At 50.4% G+C, this 26220-nt stretch overlaps 1 protein-coding gene across 2 annotated transcripts in view; it reads left to right on the forward strand.

The window, feature by feature from the left end:
- The window catches only part of LOC135184094 (gamma-aminobutyric acid receptor subunit gamma-4), a 45508-nt gene that overhangs the window by 13233 nt on the left and 6055 nt on the right, over positions 1 to 26220 (forward strand). The window contains exons 4-7 of one of the 2 annotated variants that reach the window (XM_064159613.1): positions 18907 to 19127; positions 20392 to 20474; positions 21630 to 21767; positions 23393 to 23545. In XM_064159613.1, coding sequence (XP_064015683.1) covers positions 18907 to 19127; positions 20392 to 20474; positions 21630 to 21767; positions 23393 to 23545 — 595 coding nt within the window. The remainder of the gene's footprint in view (positions 1 to 18906; positions 19128 to 20391; positions 20475 to 21629; positions 21768 to 23392; positions 23546 to 26220) is intronic. The other variant, XM_064159614.1, reaches the window with a different exon arrangement.

A 26220-nucleotide genomic window follows, 5' to 3' on the forward strand; every position in this document is an offset into this window, starting at 1 on the left:
TGGATATAAGTAGGAAGGAAATGGAATGAAAATGGCACTTTTTAAAAGGCTTGAATATGTTGCTCTGGAGCATGAGATAAGTCTATAGGTAAAGGAAATTTGTTACCTTCCCCCCCCCACACTTCTTCCCTGGTAATAATAGACTCCAGTGGTTGCACAGCACTTCTTGACTGAAAGGACTTACAAATGCTTCACAAATCATCTGTCTAGGAGGCAATAGCCCAGATGCACCCACTTAATAGGGTGGATTGCAGTGCCTGAAGCACACAGCAGTACTGTGCCAAGGTCCCTCTCCTCAGCCCGCCTGGTGTGCAGGAGGAGGCAGGCAGCAGCATGCAACTCGTGCAGTTGCACAGGACATGTGCTCACTAATGAGCTAGGTCGGGTTCTGGTCCCTGCTGTAGATGTATAGCATAGAAATTGAAAGCACTGGGATGTGTGTATTGCCTGCTAAGGCCCTCATTGCTTTTTCTGGCTGTTAGCTTCCATGCCTGAGTGATGGCTCTGTGCTGCTGGAGCCCGAGGTGCATTCATAAGACCTCCACAAATACTCATTTGCTTGGAGAGCACTTGTGTCTCTTGGTTTCTTCATGGTCAGGAGCAGTCACCTGAGCCCAGCCCTGTGTGCCCACATGCAGAATTCCTCACACAGCTCATCATGCCCATGAGGTCTGGTACACAGAGATGGGTAGCCAGTATCTGGCAGCCATCGTCCTGTAGCCATCACTCATTGTTGCCTTCAGAAGAAAACAATCACAAGTCTGGAAGGACAATCCATGAACCACTACAGGAGGTCTAATAGTTCTTCCCAGAGGCAGTGATTTGCCATTGGATTGGGCTGCCCAGGGAGGTGGTGGAGTCACTGTCCCTGGAAGTGTTCAGAAGAAGACTTGCTGGGGCACTTAGTGCCATGGTCTGGTTGATTGGATAGGGCTGGGTGCTAGGTTGGACTGGATGAGCCTGGAGCTCTCTTCCCACCTGGTTGATTCTATGATAGAATCACAGAATCATAGAATCAGTCAGGGTTGGAAGGGACCACAAGGATCAGCCAGTTCCAAGCCCCTGCCATGCCCAGGGGCACCCTACCCTAGACCAGGCTGGCCAGAGCCTCATCCAGCCTGGCCTTAAACACCTCCAGGGGTGGGGGCTCAACCACCTCCCTGGGCAACCCAGTCCAGCCTCTCACCACTCTCATGCTCAACAACTTCCTCCTCACATCCAGCCTCACTCTCCCCACCTCCAGCTTTGCTCCATTCCCCCCACTCCTGACACTCCCTGCAGCCTCAAAAGTCCCTCCCCAGCTTTTTTGGAGCCCTCTTCAGGTGCTGGAAGGCCACAAGAAGGTCACCTGGGAGCCTCCTCTTCTCCAGACTGAACAAGCCCAACTCTTTCAGTCTGTGCTCACAGCAGAGCTGCTGCAGCCCTCTGAGCATCCTCACAGCCCTTCTCTGGACTAAATGAGTTACTCCCATCCTGAAAGCATCCCAGGAGCTTCTTCAAGTCCCAGGTTCTACTCTCAAGCTTAAAAAAGGGCTGATTTATTCACTATAAATAATTCACCCAGCTCCTTTTGTTAATCCAGAACATACACCAACTCCCTCCAGATATTTTCTGCATGCCATGGATGTTGGTATTTTATTTATAGGCTGCTTATTCAGAAAACACCAAGAGCCTGTTATCAGGGAAGGTGGAATAAAAAAGCTGGAGTTTTGCCTTGAAAAATCTGGCCCTAAATGAAATATGAAAATCTGGACAGCAGCCTCCTGTGGGGAAAAGCAGTTCTCTTCAGAGGCATTTCTGGAGAGCAAAGCTCTAAAGTTAATTAACATCTGTGCTCCTCAGTCCAGTGCTAAATGGAGAACGTGGCTGTCTCAGTCAGGTTTCCCAGCTGCAGCATCAGTTCTGGCAGCACAGTTTGGGCAGCCTCTGGTCCTCCAGCAGCAAGGGGGAAGTCCACGTTTGTGATGAACCAAAAGCAGCCCTGGCAAATTCCTTCACCTGTCTGATTTCTGCAGGCAGGAATGTCTCAATCTCACTTTGGTTTTGTGACAGACTTTGGAGAAAATTCAGATAGGTTGGACTGGATGAGCTTGGAGGTCTCTTCCAACCTGGCTGATTCTATGATTCTATGATCTCTTCAGCCAGGATGAATGCAAAGGAGGTTTTTTTTTGTCTGAATCCTTGAAGACAACCTGGGAAAGATGCTTAACTGTGGGTGCTTCCCAAGAAGGTGATGTGCTTGCTCACTGTGGCCATCCTGAGATTCTTATACCTCATAATTCCTCACATGTACCCACACTAAATCTTTCTAAGCTACTGACTACAGCAGCTGTGCTTGGCCTCCCTTTCCAGAGGTGTATGCCAGCAGCTGGCTTGTTGATAGACCAGGATGACAGTTTTCCAGTGGTCAGGACAGTCTCCACACTGGGGCCTGGACTAGGCTGGAGGGATGTCACAGTACCACTAAGTTTGGAAGAGACCTCATAGATCATCAAGTCCAACCCTTTACCACAGAGCTCAAGGCCAGACCATGGCACCAAGTGCCACGTCCAGTCCTGCCTTGAACAGCTCCAGGTACGGCGACTGCCTTGGCAACCCTGGCAGGTAGCAACTCTCTTAAGTTGGTAGAAGCTTTGCCCTCTGGTAGGGCATTAAAAGAAGCTTTGTTCTGATGCACAGGTGTGGCCATGGCTGTAATCTCTGGGCAGTGGGAATGCAGCCTTGCCCATCATATGCTGCTAGGGATGTGCCTGGGAGACGTGGGCTCAGACTTGGAGCTGCAGCATGCAGCTTCATCTTGCAAAGACAAGTGTGGATGTAGCCATGGCCATCACCATGGAGCTCATGGAGTTGCTCTGTGGCTCCCCAATGCCCCCACTTCTGGAGTGGAGGCATGTGTGGGTGGGCAGGCCTGGAAGCATGTGTTTGAGCCAAGTGCTGATCCGTGCCCTGAACCTCATTACCTTGATTCTTCCAAGTCAAAGGGAAAGCACTGTTGTGTCAAATTTGAAAGATATAGGTTCTGAGCCCTAGCAATATTTTGTCACTTGATGGGCTGGGTTATTTTTAAGGCAGAGATGATTGATCTGAGCTGAAGGCTTTAGATCTCTCCACCAGAGAGAGCTGGATATTTCAGGTGTGTGAGACCTAAGTCACAGAGCTGATCAGAGGCTGGTAAGCAGCCAGCATTGTAAGGGAGAATTCTTAAGCAGTTCTGAGGGAAAATGTGGTTAGAGACAATCAATATATTCACATTTAGTCTCACCAGTTTGCTTTGCTTTTCATAAGGTGATTAAACTCTGTCCTGCATGGCAAGCGTGAAAGTGAGCAGTTGGAAATAAAAGGCAAAATGAAGTTAATCAGATAAAGGTAAAGCAAAAATATTTACTGTGGAAAAGCAAAAAAAAAGAAATTTCTGAGTGAAATTGTGGAGTTGAGGTAATTCAGATGCTGAGAGGCTGCAGCAGCTCTGCTGTGAGCACAGCCTGAAAGAGCTGGGGCTGTGCAGGCTGGAGAAGAGGAGGCTCCCAGGGGACCTTCTTGTGGCCTGCCAGGATCTGAAGGGGGCTCCAAAAAAGCTGGGGAGGGACTTTTGAGGCTGTCAGGGAGTGGCAGGAGTGGGGGGAATGGAGCAAAGGTGGAGGTGGGGAGAGTGAGGCTGGAGGTGAGGAGGAAGTTGTTGAGCAGGAGAGTGGTGAGAGGCTGGACTGGATTGCCCAGGGAGGTGGTTGAGCCCCCACCCCTGGAGGTGTTTAAGGCCAGGCTGGATGAGGCTGCTCTAGGGTAGGGTGTCCCTGGGCATGGCAGAGGGGGTCGGAACTGGCTGATCCTTGTGGTCCCTTCCAACCCTGACTCATTCTATGATTCTATTTTCAACAAAACTTCTTTCTCTCTCTTTTTTTTTTTCCCCAGTAGAAATTGGTTCTATTTATTTCTTGCATCCCCAGTCCTAACATCTCCCCTGAAAGGCTGATTGGAAATTTGCTGCTATAAATGTGTTATGAAATGGATTTCACTTCTCAGTATTCAGTGGTTTTAGGTGACCAGAGGCAATATGCTGCAAGAACCTCTTCATGCCTCAATGTTAAAGGCTGAATATTCAGACTAATGCTTCCCATCTCTGTGCACAGGAAGGGTTTAATTGCCCATGATACAAATCGCAAGCAAGCAGCAGTGGAACAGTGATGCTGCTGCCAGCCGGAGTCTCCTTGTGGTATGGGGTCTGGCTGGGCTGAGGCAGTGCTTTGCTTCTCCTCCCTGCAACCACTCACATCAACTCTGTGTCTCCAGGCACTTCCTCAGTGCCTCTGTGTCTGCTGTGCTCATAGAGTTAGGGTCAGCAGGTGAACGGGCAGCTAGATCTTCACAGTCCTCTGGTGGAGGGAGCCCATTCTTCCCTGCCGTGGGTTTGCAGACACTGCAGCCCTTCCACATCAGAGTTGCTGAGACTGGCCCCAAGGCAACAGCTCCTCGGGGTCGTGATGGCTGCATGGGACGCTGTGGGTAGAGGCACAATGCTGGTCAGGGCTTGCTGTGTGCTGGGTTTGGTGTGTGCTGGTGGCATGGAGTTGGTGGCAGCTTAGAACCCTGGTATAAGCCTTGCTTGTTTGTCTTCATGCCCAGAGGGCTTTGCTGAGAGGATTTCCATGGTTGTTTTCTGGCTTACAGTGATCTGGGAATGGTTCTAGCCATCTGATCAGCTTTGCAGGCAGTGGTAATGGCTTACCCACGGGCAGATGCACATGGGATGTGTGAACCAAAACTCTGAGGAGCGTGGGTGGGGGAACACCTTGTCTCCATGTGCCTGGGGAGGGTCAGAGCAGGGACTGCAAATGTTGTGAGCTTTGTTTTTGACACCTCCCCCTGCTTTGCTTCTTTTTCCCTCTAACTTTGCCAGTGTACCTGCTGCACCTCCCACACCAGACCTGTGTCCCTTGGCCTATCATCCTCTTCCACAGGCACCTTAGTAGTGTGGTGACGATGAGAAGAGGAAGTGGAGCAACAGGGCAGAGAAGTGGGGAAAATTTGTGGGAGTCAGGTTGGTTGTTGCTGCAGCCACAGAGAAGTGGGAGGGTGAAGTTAAGATGATAACTGTCTGATCCTCTCTCCATTTGCTCCTTGGAGAGAAAAGCTGAAAGCAAAAAGAACCACAGTGTTCAAGACAACCATTTGCTTTCATGATCTGACAGTGGTGGACTGACAAACCTGTGGTTCTGGGACATAGAAACTCTGCCAGTGCAATAGAACAAGGGGACACAGTCTCAAGTTGTGCCAGGGTAGGTCTAGGCTGGATGTTAGGAGGAAGTTGTTGTCAGAGAGAGTGATTGGAATTGGAATGGGCTGCCCAGGGAGGTGGTGGAGGCACCGTCCCTGGAGGTGTTCAAGCAAAGCCTGGATGAGGCACTTAGTGCCATGGTCTAGTGGACTGGACAGGGCTGGGTGCTAGGTTGGAGTGGATGAGCTTGGAGGTCTCTTCCAGCCTGGTTGATTCTATGATTCTATGATTCTATGAAGACAAGACGAAAGAAGTTTCCTTGGAAGGGTGAGTGGAGCAGAGTACAGGAGTACACTGCCCACACCTCCTTCAGCTGAGGCCAGAAGAAACCAGTGTCAGGAGTGAGGATTTCTGCAGAGGGCACAAAACCATTCCTCCCCTTTTGTGAAAGCAGAACTTTCTGGGGTTTTTTAATGTACTCTCTTCCTTGAGAAGAAGGATTAGAAAGGAGTTTGCACAGGCAAAGAGTGGTTTTCCTCTTGGCCAGCACAGGCATTTCTATACAAGAGATGGCATCCCAGGGGGCACTGTGCTTTCTCAGGCACAGTGGGAGGAGGACAGAGGAGCACGGGGTTTGAAAAGTGGCCCTCTCTTGGGTGTCACCCTGGCTTACTGGTGCCTGGAGAGCTGAACCATACTGCTCACCTGAGGCCATATTCTCTGTGGTGCTTTGTGCTGCATCAGGAGTCAACTAGCCCACTGCTAGCCCACTGTAGCCCACTGTAGCCCACTGCTAGCCCACTGTAGCTTGTGATTTTCATCTCCCAGGTGCAGCACAGCTTCCACAGCTGGCAGTGAGCGTTGCTCATTCAGGGCCTCTTCTGAGCTCCACTGGCTTCATCTGAGGGCTATTTCCCTGCTGCTAGGCTACTGCTCTCATCTGCCTCTCCATCTCCAGGAGAAGACAATGAGGCTGCAGTGTCCAACTCCTCAACTGAGCAGAAGCCTGCAGGCGAGCTGATGGGAATCCATCAGCACAGGGCCATGAATTTTGTAAGGGCAGAGGGATGGAGCAAGGAGCATTTCAGAGCTGGAGAAACAGATCCTGTTCCCAGGCAACAGTAGATTTGCACGTGTCTCCATGGGGACAAGCTGACCATCTCAGATACCCTTCCCCAGGACCAGTTAGGACTGGACATCTTGGATTGTGGGATCTCCTATGTGCCTATGGGGAGAGGCAGCAGCTGCTCTCCCAGTCCTGGGTAGTATCAGACTGCCCATCCCAATGCTTCATTTTAATCACAGTGGGTGGCATGGGAATGGGAAGTGCAATTAAGAAATTCCTGCTTCTCATCTGAATTTTGCCAAGCTGTCCTGGAGGAGCTATCTTGGGGAGTTAATTGCATGCAGAGAAAAGGTTTATCTTCTAGCCCTTCCAAAGGAAATGTCTTTTTGTCTCATCAAACACCCCACAAGCCTAAAGGACCAACAAACAAAAGCACCTGCCTGGAGTGCTAGGTACTCTCTCCCACTTATCCTGCCTGCTGCTTTCCTCACCTCTTCTCGTCCCCCATTTGCTTCCTTCTGGCACAAAGTTGCTTCAAGCCAAACAACATGGGGAGCATTTAAGCACTTAGCAGTAAGGTTTGACATGCAAACAAGGCTTTGGACAAACGTGCCTTTGCTCTGCAAGCAGCCCAGGCATTTTCCAGAGATCAGGGTATGGTAACTGAACTGCATCCTTGTTTGCAAGAGGCTTTCTAGAAGGCAGCTCCTTCCCTGTAGTGTTTCTTTCATAACACTTCATTGAAGTGTTCAGTTTCTTCCCCTTAAATGACTACTTCTCCTGTGTCCATGTCTCTGCCTTTTCAGCAATAACCTCACCAGGGGCAGTGCAGACAGACTGTGCTTCTATAAAGCAGAATGTGGCTGATGTCATGTCTCGGCTCAAGGACTCTCCATGATGCTTTGGGAATGCCTGTTAATCAGCTGCTAAAACACACACCTCTAGGTCATCTGCACCCAGGGTTCACAGTGCCCAGGTGCCAGGTGATGCTCCCATAAAAATAGGAAGAGCTACCATAGCAATCAGCACTGAAGTGAAGGCAGCAGTGGTATGAGGGAGCAGCTCAGAGGAAAGGGTCAGAGGAGAAAGAAACAGTCCCGGGTGGTTGGTTGCCTCTCAGATGTCCCTGCCTGCACATGCACGGGAACAGGCATAAGCAGAGATGTGTGGGAACAGTCAGGTAGCAGTCTGAGAAGCCAGCAGCTGGTTTTGAAAGCCCTGTCCCATTCCTGTCTGCAGTGGCTCCAAGGATGAGCAAGCTCTGAGTGGAGAGTTTGCCATCAGCAGTGTAGCATGTGCAGCCTGTCTTGTTAGAAGGCTCCTGGCACAAGCACAGGGCACGGTGATGGCTTTTAGCAGAGACTTTGTCATAGAAAAAGAACTTTGTCTCAGCTGAGATTCCCTAGGCAGAGGCAAAAGACATTCAGACAAGGACAGTGCTACCGGTGCTGCTGCAGAAGTGAAACAGATGGTAAGTTCAGTGTGTCACCTTGAAAGCACACATCAGCAGCTCTGCTCCCTTTGTCCTTGTTAGCATCCTCAGCCACTCCCAGAAACCTCTCCAGGCTTGGACTTGGGAAGAGGACTTTGGAAGCTTAATGAAACTTCTGTTCTCGTCCTTTTGCTCTTTCTGCTGGGGAGACAAAACTCAAGCAGAGCAGGGGCACCAAGGGATCCACAAGCAGTAATGGGAGAACTGAGAGAAGCCTGCAGCTGCCCAGCTGCTCACTGAAGTGGTCAGTGACAGGGATGAGCTGCCAGTCCACAGCCTCTCTGCTTGCTGCCTTTGGAGAGTGCTAGCAGCACACTCCTGCACACGACTTCTGAGGGCAAGAAGTTGTGCATCAGATGTGAAGACCATTCTGAAATAAGGATATTTTATTTAGTTGGTTAATTTAGTCCAGAGAGTGTCCCCAGACATTGCTGAGCATGTCTCCTGGAACATAGAGCCAGCTGCTGGGAGCAGTCTGGGCTTTGTAAGAGATGCTTACAGACTGGGAGGGGATTCCTGGGATGAGAGGAGGAAAATGCTCACCTATGAAGGGCTGTGGGGCTGTAGAGTTGCTGACTGCAGTTCTGTCTGAAGGGAGGGTGCTTGGGCTGACCTCTATTTTGCAGAAGATAGGGACAAGAGGGGAGGTTTTGTGGCTTGCCTTCAGCTGCCCAGACCAACCTACCAGTCTTTGAAAGAAATACATCCCATTTCTAGGTCTCCTCCTAAGGTTTTCTTGACCTGCAGCACCCCAGAGTTTTCCTGTGGTACTTACTTTTCCTAGCTCTGGAACTGAGTATGGAGCCATCAGATTCATAGGATCATAGAATCAACCAGGTTGGAAGAGACCTCCAAGATCATCCAGTCCAACTTAGCACCCAGCCCTAGCCAGTCAACCAGACCATGGCACTAAGTGCCTCAGCCAGGCTTTGCTTGAACACCTCCAGGCACGGCAACTCCACCACCTCCCTGGGCAGCCCATTCCAATGCCAATCACTCTCTCTGGCAAGAACTTCCTCCTAACATCCAGCCTAGACCTACCCTGGCACAATTTGAGACTGTGTCCCCTTGTTCTGTTGCTGGTTGCCTGGGAGGAGACCAACCCCACCTGGCTACAATGTCCCTTCAGGTAGTTGTAGACAGCAATGAGCTCTGCCCTGAGCCTCCTCTTCTCCAGGCTGCACACCCCCTGCTCCCTCAGCCTCTCCTCATAGGGTTTGTGCTCCAGGCTCCTCACCAGCTTTGTTGCCCTTCTCTGGACACCTTCCAGCACCTCAACATCTCTCTTGAACTGAGGGGCCCAGAACTGGACACAGCACTCAAGGTGTGGCCTGAGCAGTGCTGAGTACAGGGGCAGAAGAACCTCCCTTGTCCTGCTGCCCACACTGTTCCTGATGCAGGCCAGGATGCCATTGGCTCTCTTGGCCACCTGGGCACACTGCTGCCTCATCTTCAGCCTACTCTCTATCAGTACCCCCAGGTCCCTTTCCTCCTGGCTGCTCTCAGCCACTCAGTCCCCAGCCTGGAGTGCTGCTTGGGGTTGTTGTGGCCAAAGTGCAGAACCCTGCACTTGGCCTTGTTCGATCTCATCCCATTGGCCTCTGCCCACCCATGCAGCCTGGCCAGGTCCCTCTGCAGGGCTCTCCTACCTTCCAACAGCTCCACACCTGCTCCTAGCTTGGTGTCCCCTCAGCCCACATGAAATGCTACCCATGCTTCCCAGGGCAGCCATCTGCATTCCTGCACTGCAGCAAGAGACTTGCTGGGAGGTGCAGAGGGAAGTGGACTCTATAAATAAAAGCAAATATCAGAGCAATAAGATCTAGAAGAAGTTTGGCTAGGCTATTGATCACTCAGCCCCACTGCTGCTTGGGTTCTCCCAAACTGCCTCTTTAGCAGTGGAAAATGGAGTAAGCTATTTGCAGGTCTCTGCCTCCTTTATTTGGAAGTTTTCTAGTTGGTGTGGAACACAGGTGAAGTTGCAGGGAAAGAAACACCTTTAAATACTTCATGTTATTCCAGTTTAGAAAGACTTCTAAGACATCCTCATCTCATGGCTTTGCCTCTCTCTTTGGCATCTGCCAGAGAGCTGAGCTCTTAAAGAGCACTAAGAAGCTCATAGATGGAGAGGACAGAGAGACCACAGTGTACCAGCTCCCCTGTATGCTACTAGTTGCATCCTTGAGAGAGGTCAGGTAACTGCACACACACAAACAAATGGCTTTAAGCCATTTTAAAAGGATCTTCTGGCAGTGCACAGCTGTGCTTATTTTGTATGTAAGGTAATCTGAAAATACAGACTGCTAGTTTCAAGTTGTGTAAGGCTAACCCCATGGGTTTAAGCTGTTAGTCTGGAGCTGGGTAGCACTAACTCTTATCTGCTCCGAACCCAAACATGGAACTTAGTCTGCAGTAGAGTTCCTGGGGCCAAATCTGACTGGCAATATGGGCTGATTCCCCATTTGTGTGCATATACACACAGAGATGAGGGAGGAGCTAACTTGGACCAGGCTGGATGTCCTTCCTGGGGCTGTTCAAGGCAAGGTTGGATGTGGCACTTGGTGCCATGGTCTAGCCCTGAGCTCTGTGGTAAAGGGTTGGACTTGATGATCTGTGAGGTCTCTTCCAACCCTGATGATACTGTGATACTGTGTGATACTGTGACAAGAGGATGAGGAGCAGGGCCAGGAAGGCTGTGGCTGAGGTGGCCCAAGCAGCTAGTCTCAAGGTAGTACATAGTGAGAACAGTGGCAAGCTCCCAGCTCTCTTGTGCTGGGGACAGGTTGATTTCTGAACCTGTTTACTTTCTTTTAGATTGAAAATTCCAGGCTGTCTTTGAAATTACTTTTCAACTCCTTGTGCAAATTCCATAGCTTTTCATGTAAACTATGTTTTAGAAATGAAAGGGTTTGAGAGTTCTCTTGGTTTAACCCCAGCTGGCAACTAAGCACTATGCAGCCACTCGCTCATCCCAGTGAAGTGGGGAGGAAGAACTTGTGGGAGGAGATAAAAACAGTTTAATAACTAAACTGAAATATTATAGTAATAATAATTGCTATAGAAGGGGGGGGGAGAGGAAAGAGAGAGAAATAAAACTTGAGAAAAGATAAATGAGGCACAATGCACTTGCTCACCACCCACTGACTGATGCCTGAGGCAACTGCTCAGTTGATACACTGAGCATGATGTTCTCTGGTGTGGAGCATCCCTTGGGCTAGTTTGGATCTGCTTTCTTGGCCGTGCACCCTCCCAGCTCCTCCTGCACCTGCTGACTGGCAGAGCACAGGGAACAACATTCTTAACTTCAGATCTAAGAGCTACTTAGCAACAACCAAAACATCAGTGTGTTACCAGCATTCTTCTCACATAGGATCCGCTGCACTGCACCACCTCCAAGGGAGCAAATTAACTCTATCCCACCTATTATTTTATTATTCTTCTTATTGTTGTTGTTGTTATTATACTGTAGCATAAGCTCAGCAAGTCTTCATGCTCCATCTTATTCAAACCCAGGAGAGGAGTGCAGTAAAATCTTACCTCATTGCTGTCTACAACTACCTGAAGGGAGGCTGTAGCCAGGTGGGGTTGGTCTCTTCTCCCAGGCAACCAGCAATAGAACAAGGGGACACAGTCTCAAGTTGTGCCAGGGTAGGTCTAGGCTGGATGTTAGGAGGAAGTTGTTGTCAGAGAGAGTGATTGGAATTGGAATGGGCTGCCCAGGGAGGTGGTGGAGGCACCGTCCCTGGAGGTGTTCAAGCAAAGCCTGGATGAGGCACTTAGTGCCATGGTCTAGTGGACTGGACAGGGCTGGGTGCTAGGTTGGACTGGATGATCTTGGAGGTCTCTTCCAACCTGGTTGATTCTATGAGTCTATTATTCTATGAAGACAAGACGAAAGAAGTTTCCTTGGAAGGGTGAGTGGAGCAGAGTACAGGAGTACACTGCCCACACCTCCTTCAGCTGAGGCCAGAAGAAACCAGTGTCAGGAGTGAGGATTTCTGCAGAGGCCACAAAACCATTCCTCCCCTTTTGTGAAAGCAGAACTTTCTGGGGTTTTTAATGTACTCTCTTCCTTGAGAAGAAGGATTAGAAAGGAGTTTGCACAGGCAAAGAGTGGTTTTCCTCTTGGCCAGCACAGGCATTTCTATACAAGAGATGGCATCCCAGGGGGCACTGTGCTTTCTCAGGCACAGTGGGAGGAGGACAGAGGAGCACGGGGTTTGAAAAGTGGCCCTCTCTTGGGTGTCACCCTGGCTTACTGGTGCCTGGAGAGCTGAACCATACTGCTCACCTGAGGCCATATTCTCTGTGGTGCTTTGTGCTGCATCAGGAGTCAACTAGCCCACTGTAGCCCACTGCTAGCCCACTGTAGCCCACTGCTAGCCCACTGTAGCTTGTGATTTTCATCTCCCAGGTGCAGCACAGCTTCCACAGCTGGCAGTGAGCGTTGCTCATTCAGGGCCTCTTCTGAGCTCCACTGGCTTCATCTGAGGGCTATTTCCCTGCTGCTAGGCTACTGCTCTCATCTGCCTCTCCATCTCCAGGAGAAGACAATGAGGGAGCTGGGAGTGTGCAGCCTGCAGAAGAGGAGGCTCAGGACAGAGCTCATTGCTGTCTACAACTACCTGAAGGGAGGCTGTAGCCAGGTGGGGTTGGTCTCTTCTCCCAGGCAACCAGCAATAGAACAAGGGGACACAGTCTCAAGTTGTGCCAGGGAAGGTCTAGGCTGGATGTTAGGAGGAAGTTGTTGGCAGAGAGAGTGATTGGCATTGGAATGGGCTGCCCAGGGAGGTGGTGGAGTCACCATCCCTGGAAGTGTTGAAGCAAAGCCTGGCTGAGGCACTTAGTGCCATGGTCTGGTTGACTGGCTAGGGCAGGGGGATAGGTTGGGCTGGGTGAGCTTGGAGGTCTCTTCCAACCTGGTTGATTCTATGTTTTTATATTGTTATTTGACTTTTTTCTTCCCAGATGGATTATTCTTGTCTGCTCCACATCCCCTCAGTTGCCACAAATGGTCTTTTCCAGGGCTGGTGGGTTGTTTTTTTTTTCCAAATGTTACTGTTTTCTGGAACTGGGTTTCCACCAACATCTGTGCTGCCCAGATGAGGAAAATGAGAGCTGCTCAGTGATATCATAGAATCACAGAATGTCAGGGGCTGGAAGGGACCTCAAAATCTCATCTGGTCCAGCCCCACTGCCAGAGCAGGATCAACCAGAGCAGATCACACTGGAGCACATCCAGATGGTTCTTGAATATCTCCATAGAGGGAGACTCCACAACCTCCCTGGGCAGCCTGTGCCAGTGCTCTGTCACCCTCACAGAGAAAAAATTCTTCCTCAGGTTCACATGGAACCTCCTATGCCTCAACTTCCACCCATTGCCCCTTGTCCTGTCTCTGGGCATCACCAAGAAGAGGCTGGCTCCATCCTGCTGGCACTCACCCTGCACATATTTATAAACATGGTTGAGGTCACCTCTTAGTCTCCTTCTCTCCAAGCTAAGAAGTCCCAGCTCCCTCAGGCTCTCCTCATAAGGAAGATGTTCAACTTCCTTAAACATTTTTGTGGCTCTGTGCTGGGCTCTCTCAAGCAGCTCTCTGTGCTTCTCGAGCTGGCAGTGCCAGGCGATGACAGTGACCAAGGGGCAGTGGGGACATATGAAAGGGCTGAGCTGAACACAGGCCCATCTAGCTAGCAGTGGTGACACTGCAGGGCATTCCTCAGTGTTAGCTAAACTCGTGTGGATAGGTTTAGAGCAGGCAGCCTGCAGTGTTTGCCCCACAGGTAGTTTGGTTTAGTGTTTCACAGCTGAAGCTTTATGCCATGTTGCTGACATGCCAACATGTGTGTGCTACCCTCTGTGTGATCCACATGGTGTGACCTAGCTGCTAGAGCAATGCCTCTTACTTTGCTAAGTCCTTCTGTTGGAAGCACTAAAAAAGCCCATGCTTTTCCAGGGAAGTTATCACTCTCCATGTGCTGCACAGCAGATGGTACAGCAGTGTTGGAGGCATATTTCACAATAACCTTTTTCCACATGGGGGAATTGAGGTATTAGGAAGCATCTTTCTGAAGCTTGGAAATGAATCAGGCAGAGAGAAACTACAGGGGTGCAGGGGTTCAAGAGGCAGCATTGTCTTAATTTTCAGGCTGAACTCATCCTCACAGACTTCAGCTATTCAGCTTTGAGCAGCCTGAATAAGGTCAATAAGAGTGTGAGATGTTTCCAGAAGACAACTTGGATTGTCTCATATTGGGGTCTCCTTCAAGAACTGCCCATCCCTCTCCAGTGACCTGAGCTAGATTGTATAGTCCTGCTCTGGCAGGGGGTTTGGACTTGATGATCTCTTTGGGTCCCTTCCAACCCCTAACATCCTGTTATCCTGTGATGTGACTATAGAACCCCTAGTCAAACACCTCCTATTTTTATCTTCTTAGCCAGATGCCTTCAGCTAAGTGGGATCTGATTAATGCTCAGAGAAAGGTCTGATCACTGTCCCACATCTGGCCAGTGCAGCACTGCAGTCACGCAAGGTTCCTCAACATCAGTGCAAACCTCACCTGATGGGAACAGGAGATAAGTCATAGAATCAACCAGGTTGGAAGAGACCTCCAAGATCATCCAGTCCAACCTAGCACCCAGCCCTAGCCAGTCAACCAGACCATGGCACTAAGTGCCTCATCCAGGCTTTGCTTGAACACCTCCAGGGACGGTGCCTCCACCACCTCCCTGGGCAGCCCATTCCAATGCCAATCACTCTCTCTGCCAACAACTTCCTCCTAACATCCAGCCTAGACCTGCCCTGGCACAACTTGAGACTGTGTCCCCTTGTTCTGTTGCTGTTTCCCTTCAGGTAGTTGTAGACAGCAATGAGCTCTGCCCTGAGCCTCTCTTCTGCAGGCTGCACACCCCCAGCTCCCTCAGCCTCTCCTCATAGGGTTTGTGTTCCAGGCCCCTCACCAGCTTTGTTGCCCTTCTCTGGACACCTTCCAGCACCTCAACATCTCTCTTGAATTGAGGAGCCCAGAACTGGACACAGCACTCAAGGTGTGGCCTGACCAGTGCTGAGTACAGGGGCAGAATAACCTCCCTTGTCCTCTGGCCACACTGTTCCTGATGCAGGCCAGGATGCCATTGGCTCTCTTGGCCACCTGGGCACACTACTGCCTCATCTTCAGCTACTATCTATCAGTACCCCCAGGTCCCTTTCCTCTTGGCTGCTTTCCAGCCACTCAGTCCCCAGCCTGTAGTGCTGCTTGGGGTTGTTGTGGCCAAAGTGCAGAACCCTGCACTTGGCCTTGTTCAATCTCATCCCATTGGCCTCTGCCCACCCATCCAGCCTGGCCAGGTCCCTCTGCAGGGCTCTGCTACCTTCCAACAGCTCCACACCTGCTCCTAGCTTGGTGTCATCTGCAAACTTACTGATGCTGGACTCAATCCCCTGCTCCAGATCGTTAATAAAGATATTGAACAGGACTGGGCCCAGCACTGATCCTTGGGGAACACCACCAGTGACAGCTGCCAACTGGCTGTGGCACCATTCACCACCACTCTCTGGGTTCTGCCATCCAGCCAGTTCTTGATCCAGCACAGAGTGAATCTGTCCAAACCATCAGCTGCCAGCTTGGCTAGGAGCTTCTTGTGGCAGACAGTGTCAAAGGCTTTGCTGCAGTCCAGGTAGACTCCATCCACAGCCTGCCCCACATTCACCAGGCAGGTAACCTGATCATAAAAGGAGATCAGTCTTCAGGTACTATTGTGGTTTAAGCCCAGCTGGCAACTAAGCACCACATAGCCACTGCCTCATTCCCCCACAGCAGGCTAGGGGAGAGAATCAGAGGTGGAGAAAACAGCTCCCAAAGCCTGGAGCATTTTCTGTGTAGATCATCTTGCCTCAGATAATTCTGAATGAAAATACATTTGTAAATGCCAGCATTTCCCAATGAGCTCCCCACCTAGAGGCGAGGGAACCAGCTCAGCGAGTAAGTTCTTCTTCATGAATAGCTGTGCTAATAATAGCCACTGAAATTAGATCAAGCCACAGGACAGTGACAATAACAGCTCAGATATTTCAGAAGAGCTGGATGACTCGTGCATGGCACCTTTTGCAAAGCCTGTCTGTGAACAGCACAGAGGGAGCTCTTTAATGCTGATCCCTCCTGAAAATCTGGGCTTGACAACAAATACTAACCCCCTGGGATAGCTGACCCTCCAGCTCTCTTGAAACACTGGCATTGGGCATCCCAGACCTGAGTGCTGAACTTTACAGCAGGACACCTAACCTGAGCAGCCAGCACAAGAGTAGGATCTCACAAGTGATTCCTGTTAGGAGTTAGGACTGATAGCAGCATCTAATGTGGATTTATCAGGGCACTTTTGATTGCTTTCTCCTACAGGAGAGATGTTGCTTAGGGGGAGCAATGCAAGGTCACACTGGCTCAAACAGGAGTTTGCACAGGTAGGGAAGAGTATGTCAAATGTTGCATCATTTTGGCCCCAACAGCTGTTAAGGCAACAGAAATGACCCCAAGCAGGATAAAGTCAGCCCTCTCCAGTTCCCTTGTTTTCTTGGGCTGCTGTTAACCCACCTTGGACCTGCTGGGCCAATGCTTTTTTGCCCACCTGTGGGCTTTATTTCCCTATCTCATAACCTGATCCATGCATTTATCACTACATAGCCTATGTCCAAGCAGCACCCAGTGTGATCCAGATGCTGGAATGGGCTCTTCCCATCTCCTGTGTTCAGGCAATGGCCATGCTTGTGCACTTGGCTGCTGCTGTGCTGTGTGCTACACGTCTGTCTTGGAGGAACTGCAGAGGCAATGCCACTGCTCTCAACATGCTGCATCTGTCCCCATTTACAGAGATGTTACAGCCTCATCCCTGTCATCTTTGCTCATCCTTCTGTCTAAGCAGGGTGAAGGATCAGCCCAGAGACTGACTTGACCACTTGATGGCAAATGCTCTTTGCCTATGATCTCATTCCTATGCAAAGGACATTTTTGGTAGCAATCACTCATTACTGGTTGGCTGACAGTGGAGCAAGGGCGAGGAAAATGAAGCGGGGAGTCGTGTGCTGCCCTGCTCTGCCTGCCCCCGGCGGGACATGCTGTCCAAGGAAGCACGCCAAGAGTGCTGCATCTATTTTAACAGCATGGTTTGGGAAGTCAGCTCTGAACCAGCAGCAAGGGCAGCAGAGGGAGGACGTGCTGCAGTCATAAAACTTCCACCAAGATAAATCAATAGAGGGAGGAGGAGAATGAAAGGGAGAGATGGCAAAGCCAGACGGTGTTCTCTGCCCAGGGAGTGGGGGATACAAAGCCTCCATGGTCATAGGGGTTTCACAGGAGTAACAGGGAGTAAAGTTCAAGTTCAAGAGGAGCCATCAAGAGCAGGTGACAGCCTCCAGTACAGGCTGATGCAACTGTATTTGGGGGTCTGGTTCAGACAGCCACTGAGTGCCAGACACGCTCCTGCATGGCACTAATTAGCACCTTCTCAGGCAGGGTGAAGAAGAGGGCGAGGAGCAAATTGTCTTGCAGCAGCAAGCAGCAGAATGGTGGGCTGGTGATGTGGACTGCCAGTCCAATCCAGAAAGCAGATGCCTCCCAGAAAGGCTACTTATGGCAGGATTAGGACAACCTCTCACCAAAACTGAAAGCCCTCTTTATGATGCAAACTGTTTTAGATCTGCAAATGCCTCACAATTTTGGCCTGGTTGCACCAAAATCTGGGTCCACACCAACCCCTGCCCCAGCTTCTTTTACTCATCCTCAGCAAGGGCTATCTGCCCAAGAACACACAGTGCTCCAGCTTTTCATCTAAACTGGTTTCAGGGTAAGTCCTGCAGCAAGGAATGGGTTCTCACCAGGTTTATGCACAGCACTACTAGTGCTGCATGTAGAGATCAGGTCTATGAAGCACTCTCTGTCTGTCTGCTGATAACTAACAGAAAGAGCTGTCTGCTTGCCTTCTCTGGTAAGCTGGTGAGCAGCTTCCCTTGCCTTTCTTGGGAAGGCATAGATGAACTGAGGGCTGGATTCAGCCAACGTCCAACGCTACCCCTTCATGCCTGCTCTTAAAAGGAATATTTGGCTTGAGCTGCCCATCAAGAGGAAGCCCAAGCTATTGTTTGCATGGTTTTGACTTTCCAGTCATGGATCAGGCCAAACCTGCTAGGACTCAGCTCACCTATCTTTGGCTCTTCCTAAGTATGCCATTGATGTCCTGACCTCAAACTAAAGAGGAACCTGGAAAGGTCACCAACACCTGCTCCCATATTTAAAAAACAAATGTTCTGGCTGTGACTCCAAAATGGCCACAACAACCCCATGCAGAGATACAGGCTGGGGTCGGAGTTGCTGAGAGCAGCCAGACAGAAAGGGATCTGGGGATGCTGATTGATACCCACCTGAACATGAGCCAGCAGTGTGCCCAGGTGGCCAAGAGAGCCAGTGGCATCCTGGCCTGCATCAGCAATGGTGTGGCCAGCAGGAGCAGGGAGGTCATTTTGCCCCTGTACTCTGCACTGGTTAGACCACACCTTGAGTGCTGTGTTCAGTTCTGGGCCCCCCAGTTTAGGAGGGACATTGAGATGCTTGAGCGTGTCCAGAGAAGGGCAACGAGGCTGGGGAGAGGCCTTGAGCACAGCCCTACGAGGAGAGGCTGAGGGAGCTGGGATTGGTTAGCCTGGAGAAGAGGAGGCTCAGGGGAGACCTTATTGCTGTCTACAGCTACCTGAGGGGTGGTTGTGGCCAGGAGGAGGTTGCTCTCTTCTCTCAGGTGGCCAGCACCAGAACAAGAGGACACAGCCTCAGGCTGTGCCAGGGGAGATTTAGGCTGGAGGTGAGGAGAAAGTTCTTCCCTGAGAGAGTCATTGGACACTGGAATGGGCTGCCCGGGGAGGTGGTGGAGTCGCCGTCCCTGGAGCTGTTCAAGGCAGGACTGGACGTGGCACTTGGTGCCATGGTCTGGCCTTGAGCTCTGTGGTAAAGGGTTGGACTTGGTGATCTGTGAGGTCTCTTCCAGCCTTGGTGGTACTGTGATACTGTGATGGTTTCCTGCAGATGGGAGGGCAGGGCCATGCCTTGCTGGGACCCCTCTCAGGCAGACACCTTCTTCCCCTGTCACAGGAGTACACCATCGATATCTTCTTTGCCCAAACGTGGTACGACCGTCGGCTTCGCTTCAACAGCACCCTGAAGGCCCTCACGCTCAACACCAACATGGTGAGCCGCATCTGGATCCCAGATACCTTTTTTAGGAACTCCAAGAGGGCTGACTCCCACTGGATAACCACTCCTAATCAGCTCCTCCGCATCTGGAATGATGGAAAAGTGCTCTACACGCTCAGGTACATCCAGCAGGCACTGTAGCTGGCTGCCGAGGAGAGGGAACAAGGAGCTGGTCAAAGCAGGGTTGGTTTACAGGCACCCTGAAACAGAGTAGTGGAGATGTCTCCTGGTGCTGGTGGGACTGCACGTGCAGTGCTGGTTGCAGAATGGGTTTCCTCTTCACAGGATGAAAGCTTCCCTCAGATCAAACTGCTTTTTCTTACCGTGTCATTATAGAATGGTTCAGGCTGGAAGGAACCTTCAAAGGTCATCCAGTTTCCTGCATCCTCCACCAGATCAGGCTGCTCAGAGGCTCATTGAGCCTGACTGTGAATATCTGTGATGGTTTGGGTGTACCTCGCCCCCCCACACTTTAGAAATCACCCAGACTAGTCTCAGTCAGCTCTGGAATATAAATGAAGCTATTTATTTACAGCTAGCACAATGTACAGGCAGGTATTCACAGTTATATACAGAAATATACAAGGTAAAAGGTAATACAGAAACACATCTCCTCTCCCAGAGACCTGAGTCCCCAGGAGGGGCTCTCAACCACCCCTGCACCTTCCCCCTGCCCCTCTCAACCTTATCCCAGTCCTAAGGAAGAATGGAGGTTCAGCCAAGAGGTTAAGAAGCAAAGGTCAGTGGAAGGTGAGGTTAGGGAGATGCAGTTCAGTCAGCAGCCCAAGGCAGAGTGTTATCTAATGTTTTCCTTTCTTCTTCAGCAAGACTCTGAGGGGAGTAGACATCACCCTTGTTTTCCTTTCACAGCCTTTGATCTACTTTCTTCTCACCAAAACATTCTACCCTGCTTCAAACTAGCACAATATCTCCACTTTCGGAGATGCCTCCCTGGGCAACCTGTTCCAGTGTTCCACCATCCTCATGGCATAGCTAGAAAAGAAAACAGAAAAGTCAAAACTACAAATGGTTTCCTAAACCAAAAGTTCATGGGACCAGTGCAAATATTTCACTCTGGGAGTAAGCACTTGGCTTTTGTTCTGCTAAATTCTCGCTCTCACAAATGAATCTGAAGAGCTCGCCACATAAAAAAAGGCTTTTTTGGATGTGGAAATGAGATGTTTTCTCTCACTTCAAAAACACCCAGAGAGAAGTTTTGTTATGCTGCTGATTTTGAAACGTTCCTGCAGACAGAGTGATCTGCAGGAAATTAGTGTTTCTTTCTCAAGGAACCGAGGATCTCCCTATCACCGTGTGGTGTTGGAATCAAAGCGCCTTCACCAGCACGAAATCTCAGCCTCCCTCTCTCTCTCCATCTCTCAGGCTGACAATTGAGGCTGAATGTCTGCTCCAGCTACAGAATTTCCCAATGGACACTCACTCCTGCCCCTTGGTTTTTTCCAGCTGTGAGTATACGTATTTTTCACATAGTTTTAGAAGGCAAGTAGAGAAACCTCAGCAGAGCAAAGCTCTTCTGGAGACACCATCCTGTCTTTTAGCTGCATTTCTCACCTCATCTCTATGACTCTCTTCCTGGGCCATTACTCACCATGCTCTGAACCATCCTCCCACTACTGGGTTAGCAGAGGCCTTCACTCAGACCTCCCCTCTCAGTCCCCACCTGTTCATTCTCATCAGCAAAGAGGGCTGCAGCTTTTGGCACATCTCCACTGGTAGTTTTGCAGGGAGCCTTTCTGCACCCAGAGATTCCTGTCCTCTTGTGTTGGTTGGAAAGCTGATTTAGTCATCTTAGCTCGGGTTTGCATCTCCTGCTTCTCCTGCCACCGAAGAGATGCAGATCACTTGGCTCTGGGGTGCTTTGGAGGAAGGCAGCATGCTGAGCATCCCCTCATCTCCCACCATCTCCCATTCTTTGCTAATTAACAGTACATGCCATGAGTGCTTGATAATTAGAAATACACTTCTAGCTGCCAAGCTCTTGCTCCTTTCCTCCTCTGAGGAACTCTCATAGATGCTGAGGTTTCTGCTTCAGAGCAGGCTCGATTCTTTGTTGAATAAGCCAGAGCCAGGAGAAGCTGTGCTCCAGCCTGCAGGAGTCAGGTCTCCTTCTCCTTGGAAACTGTTCCCTTTTTTCCATACATAGATTAGTTTGCAGGGCAAGAGGCAGAGAGGCAGTCAGAGTAGCCACAGCCAAGCTACCTCCCATGTTGGCAGCTTTGTATTCCTTGGGGTACCCATGCCAGGGAAGGGAAGGTTGTCAGCAGTAGTGAAGGCCCCATGCTGTCACAGTGAACTAAAGCCCTGAAAGATTTCAGACTGAGGGAGCTGTCTTACAGCAACCCAAGTCTCATTCCCACCAGTGCAGTTCTTAGCCTCCATTTGTGGCACTGCTTTTCCCAGACCTAGTATGTGAACCACCCACAAGGGGAGATGCTGTTCCTGGTGCTATTTTATGTGGGGATGCTTAAGGGAAGCTGAACAAAAGGCATCATCTTTACAAAGCAGCCAGAGTGAGATGCCAGTGCTTTGCAGTCAGGGTGGTGCATGAGGTGGAAGCAGATGGTGTACTCTTTCATTGATGTCCTTGCCCCTTTCCCCAGATGGCTACCCGAGGGAGGAGATTGTCTATCGCTGGAGGCGCTACTCCATTGAGGTCTCCGACCAGCGCACCTGGAGGCTCTATCAGTTTGACTTCACAGGGCTGAGGAACACCTCAGAAGTTCTCAGGACTGGGGCAGGTGAGGCAAAGGGAGACAGCTCACAGAAACACGAGCGTGATGATGACCTCAAGGGAGGCAAAGGAGACAACAGACAGCTGCAGTGTGGTGGAGGAGGAAGGCCACAAGAGCAGAGTTAGGAAAACATAAGAATGAAGGGCATGCTAGAGGGAGCAGAAGTGATGGAGATGAAGGGTGAATGGAAGATGAAGCAGGGCTAGGCCATAACCACTGACATCTGTTAACTAATGGGCGACACCGCTGATGCAAATGACGCTATCCCTAACCAAAGAGTCAGCTGAGAGAGGAGATGTAGCTCAGATCCCCTCTTGCAGCAGGATGTGCTTTCTGTGTGATCCCTGGGTGGTCCTTATAATTGGAACAGGGGTCAGGAAATCAGAGCTTGCAGGTCTGTGAAGTTCTGCAAAGTGAGGGGCTGACGAACACCTGAATTGTGCTGTAAGAGACAGGAACAAGGCTGCATGTGTGAAGAAACCACAGAATAGAGGCTCTTCAGCTCCACCTCCTAATAATAGCTCACATCCCCTTTCTGTCCTGCAGACAACTGAGGAAAGCCTCTTTGAATTCCTGCAGGTTGGGTGAGCTCATATCTTTAAGCCTTCTGAAGAAGCAAGGTCAAGCAGTGCTCTTTTCTCTGCAGGAAGCTGCTGTTGCTAGCCCTAGCAGCCAGCCTCTAATCGGGGTAGAAAGGCAGCACAAACCAAAAGCAGAAGTGATGCAGTGAAAGTGCCTGGAATGCACCAGCGACTGTCTGACATTTGTAATTCTCTTTTTTGGTAATTGCTTGCCAGCTCCATCTTAACCCTAGAGCTGTCAGGTGGCTTTCTTCCAGTACTCACTAGGAGCCTCTGAAAAAAGAGGAAGAACCTGAGCTTCAAGCTGCCAAATGAGAAATTAGGATGTGCAGTGCCTCTTCTGAGAGCAGAACCAGTCTCAATGAAAGTGACTGAAGGACAGCTCCTTTGTCACAGCCCAGGTAGTTAGCAAGCCAGGCCAGGTAGCCTGTTACAGCTAAATAGCTTCTGTGGAAAAGAAACCCTTGCAGCAGTCAGCTGAAGATGAATATTCTCCATAGTTTCTTCCCTGAAACTTTTCCAGGTAGTCTACTTTTTGATGTGCCTGGACAGGGCAGTACAAATCATGGTCTGGGTTAGAAGGGACCTCCAAAGGTCGCCTAGTCCAATGGCCTCTGCCCTAAGCAGAGCAGGTTGCCCAGAGCCCTGTTGAGCCTCCCCTTGAGTATCTCTAGGGATGGAGCCTCATCTACCTTCCTGGGCAACCCATTTCAGTGTTCCAAAATTGCAGCCTAGAGGCCCCATAACTAGCCAGGTAGATAGTCAGTTGCACAACCACCAAATCAGCTCTGAAATTAGTCACAAAGACATAATGGCAGAAAGCTACAAAGCCAACCAGGTAGGCACAGAGTCCACTAGCCACAAAATCAGCAAGCCAACCACACCATCAGCAAGTCACCAAGCCTGCACAGCCAGCCACACAAAGCCAGGCAGGCAGGCACCCTAAACAACAAGAAAACTTCACCAGAGACACTCCAAATTCTGAAGCTTTGCTGGGTTTCATGTTTTAGGAATCAGTGTGTGACTCCAATGCCTCTTGTTCCTTCCTAGGGGAGTACATGGTGATGACAGTTTCTTTTGATCTAAGCAGACGTATGGGTTACTTTGCCATCCAGACCTACATTCCCTGCATCCTGACTGTTGTTCTGTCCTGGGTTTCCTTCTGGATCAAGAGAGACTCTACACCAGCCAGGACATCTCTGGGTAAGTCATTGCATGTCTGATGGTTGTTGAATCAAGGCTAGATGCCTGGCAGTGCTGGAGTACAAAATCTCCTAAAGCACTTAGCCATTTTCAGGCATCATTCAGGGTGACCTCATTCATGTTTAGAAAGATGTGCAGGGCAGTGTCAGGACTGAGCCAGGCTCTGCTCAGAGATGCCCAATGATACAACAAGAGGCAGTGGGTACAAGCTGGAGCATAGAAGGCTCCTTGTGAACATAAGGGAGAACCTTCACTGTGAGGGTGGCAGAGCCCTGGAACAGGCTGCCTAGAGAGGTTGTGGAGTTTCCTTCTCTGGAGACATTCAAAACCCACCTGGATGCATTCCTGTGTGACCTGTTCTAGATGATCTTGCCCTAGCAGGGGAGTTGGACTGGATGATCTTTAGAGGTCCCTTCCAATCCTTAATGTTCTGTGCTTCTGTGATTAATGGAGGGTATTCCATTTCTCCATCATTCTGACATGACCCTCAAGTATCCAGCTGTGCTGACCTGGACTACTGGATTAATTCAGGATAACACAACACTCTCATATCTTAGTCTGAGACCTGGACATAGCCTTTTCCAAGCTGACAGCCTAGTATTCACTCACGCAGAAAAGAAGGGGAAGAGGTGAGCTGTGGCATTGCAGCAATGAAAGCTGTAGGTTAATGAGCAGCTATATCCATAGCCTCAAGCTCCAGTAGGATGTGGAAGCTCTGTAGGTACAGCCTTTCTTTTCTGGTCACACCGCAGGGAGAGTCCAGGATGTATTCAGTGCTGGGCCCCATCCTCTTTAACATCTTCATAGATGACCTGGATGAGGGCATGGAGTCAGTCATCAGCAAGTTTGCAGATGACACCAAGCTGGGGGCAGATGTGGCTGGGTTGGAGGGCAGAAGGGCTCTGCAGCAGGACCTTGACCACCTGGACAGATGGGCAGAGTCCAAGGGGATGGATTCAATAGCTCCACGTGCTGGTGCTGCACTTTGGCCACAGCAACCCCATGCAGAGATACAGGCTGGGGTCAGAGTGGCTGAGAGCAGCCAGACAGAGAGGGATCTGGGGGTGCTGATTGATACCTGCCTGAACATGAGCCAGCAGTGTGCCCAGGTGGCCAAGAGAGCCAGTGGCATCCTGGCCTGCATCAGCAATGGTGTGGCCAGCAGGAGCAGGGAGGTCATTCTGCCCCTGTACTCTGCACTGCTCAGACCACACCTTGAGTGCTGTGTTCAGTTCTGGGCCCCCCAGTTTAGGAGGGACATTGAGATGCTTGAGCATGTCCAGAGAAGGGCGACGAGGCTGGGGAGAGGCCTTGAGCACAGCCCTACGAGGAGAGGCTGAGGGAGCTGGGATTGGTTAGCCTGGAGAAGAGGAGGCTCAGGGCAGACCTTATTGCTGTCTACAACTACCTGAGGGGTGGTTGTGGCCAGGAGGAGGTTGCTCTCTTCTCTCAGGTGGCCAGCACCAGAACGAGAGGCCACAGCCTCAGGCTGCACCAGGGGAGATTTAGGCTGGAGGTGAGGAGAAAGTTCTTCCCTGAGAGAGTCATTGGACACTGGAATGGGCTGCCCGGGGAGGTGGTGGAGTCGCCGTCCCTGGAGCTGTTCAAGGCAGGACTGGACGTGGCACTTGGTGCCATGGTCTGGCCTTGAGCTCTGTGCTAAAGGGTTGGACTTGATGATCTGTGAGGTCTCTTCCAATCCTAATAATACTGTGATACTGTGATACTGTGATCTATTGTCTAGACTTTCTCAGCAACCTGCAGTGGTTCTTTGAGGTGGGGAAAAAAAAAGTTTGTTGATTAAATTCTGCTCTGATAGGCACTACAGAGGCCTTTACAACTCTTTAATGCAGTTTGGCTGTATCTGCCTTTTGCAGCCACCTCAGCTTCCCAGCACTGTCCTTCCCCTCGGCTCTGTTGACTTTCCCCTTAATTGGAGGTAGCATTTCCAGCCTTGCCTGCAGGCCTCTTGGGAAGAGTGAGGCAAGGGGCCATCAGCATCAGTAAAGGCTATCCATTCAGACCACCTCTCCCCACCTCCCTATCAATGTCAATTTATTTGGTTCTCATGAGGAGAGCAGGAGGAGGAGTGGGATGTCATTTCCAATGGAGGTGAGGGTGTGCCATAGTCTATGGCTGGGAAAGGAATGAGTCACAAGAGGCAAAATGTTCTGCACAGCTGACCCCCCTGTGGTGGCTGCCTCAAAAAACAAAGCTGAATTTCCCCTTTCTATGGGAAGGGACCTCAGCACGTTGTGAATGATGATTTCACTCACAGCCCCTGTTGTTGTACTTAATCCAGGTGATCTACAGTGCGTTTCCAGCCCGCCAGCCTACAGTAGAGAGATGTAAACTCTATTGGCATTTCAAATATACAGGAAGCACATCCCATCTGCTTACTGCAAGGGGGTTGGACAAGATGACCTTTAAAGGTCCCTTCCAGCTCAGACTATTTTATGATTCTGTGATGAGCTTTGCGCTGGGCTGAATTGATCCTGGGAGTAAATGTTGAAAGACAATAGGAGAACAAGAATCTTTGCCTGGAACGCTTTTGCATTCCAGCTCTGATTCACATCAGACAGAAATAGTAGTCCTGTGTCATCTGAGATATTGCCATGCCTATTGCTAGCCATTGCAACTGCTTCCCAGCTCACCCATTGCCTGCCCAAAGCCAC

Source organism: Pogoniulus pusillus, chromosome 19, assembly GCF_015220805.1.
Source record: "Pogoniulus pusillus isolate bPogPus1 chromosome 19, bPogPus1.pri, whole genome shotgun sequence".
NCBI classification, from domain to species: Eukaryota; Metazoa; Chordata; class Aves; order Piciformes; family Lybiidae; genus Pogoniulus; species Pogoniulus pusillus.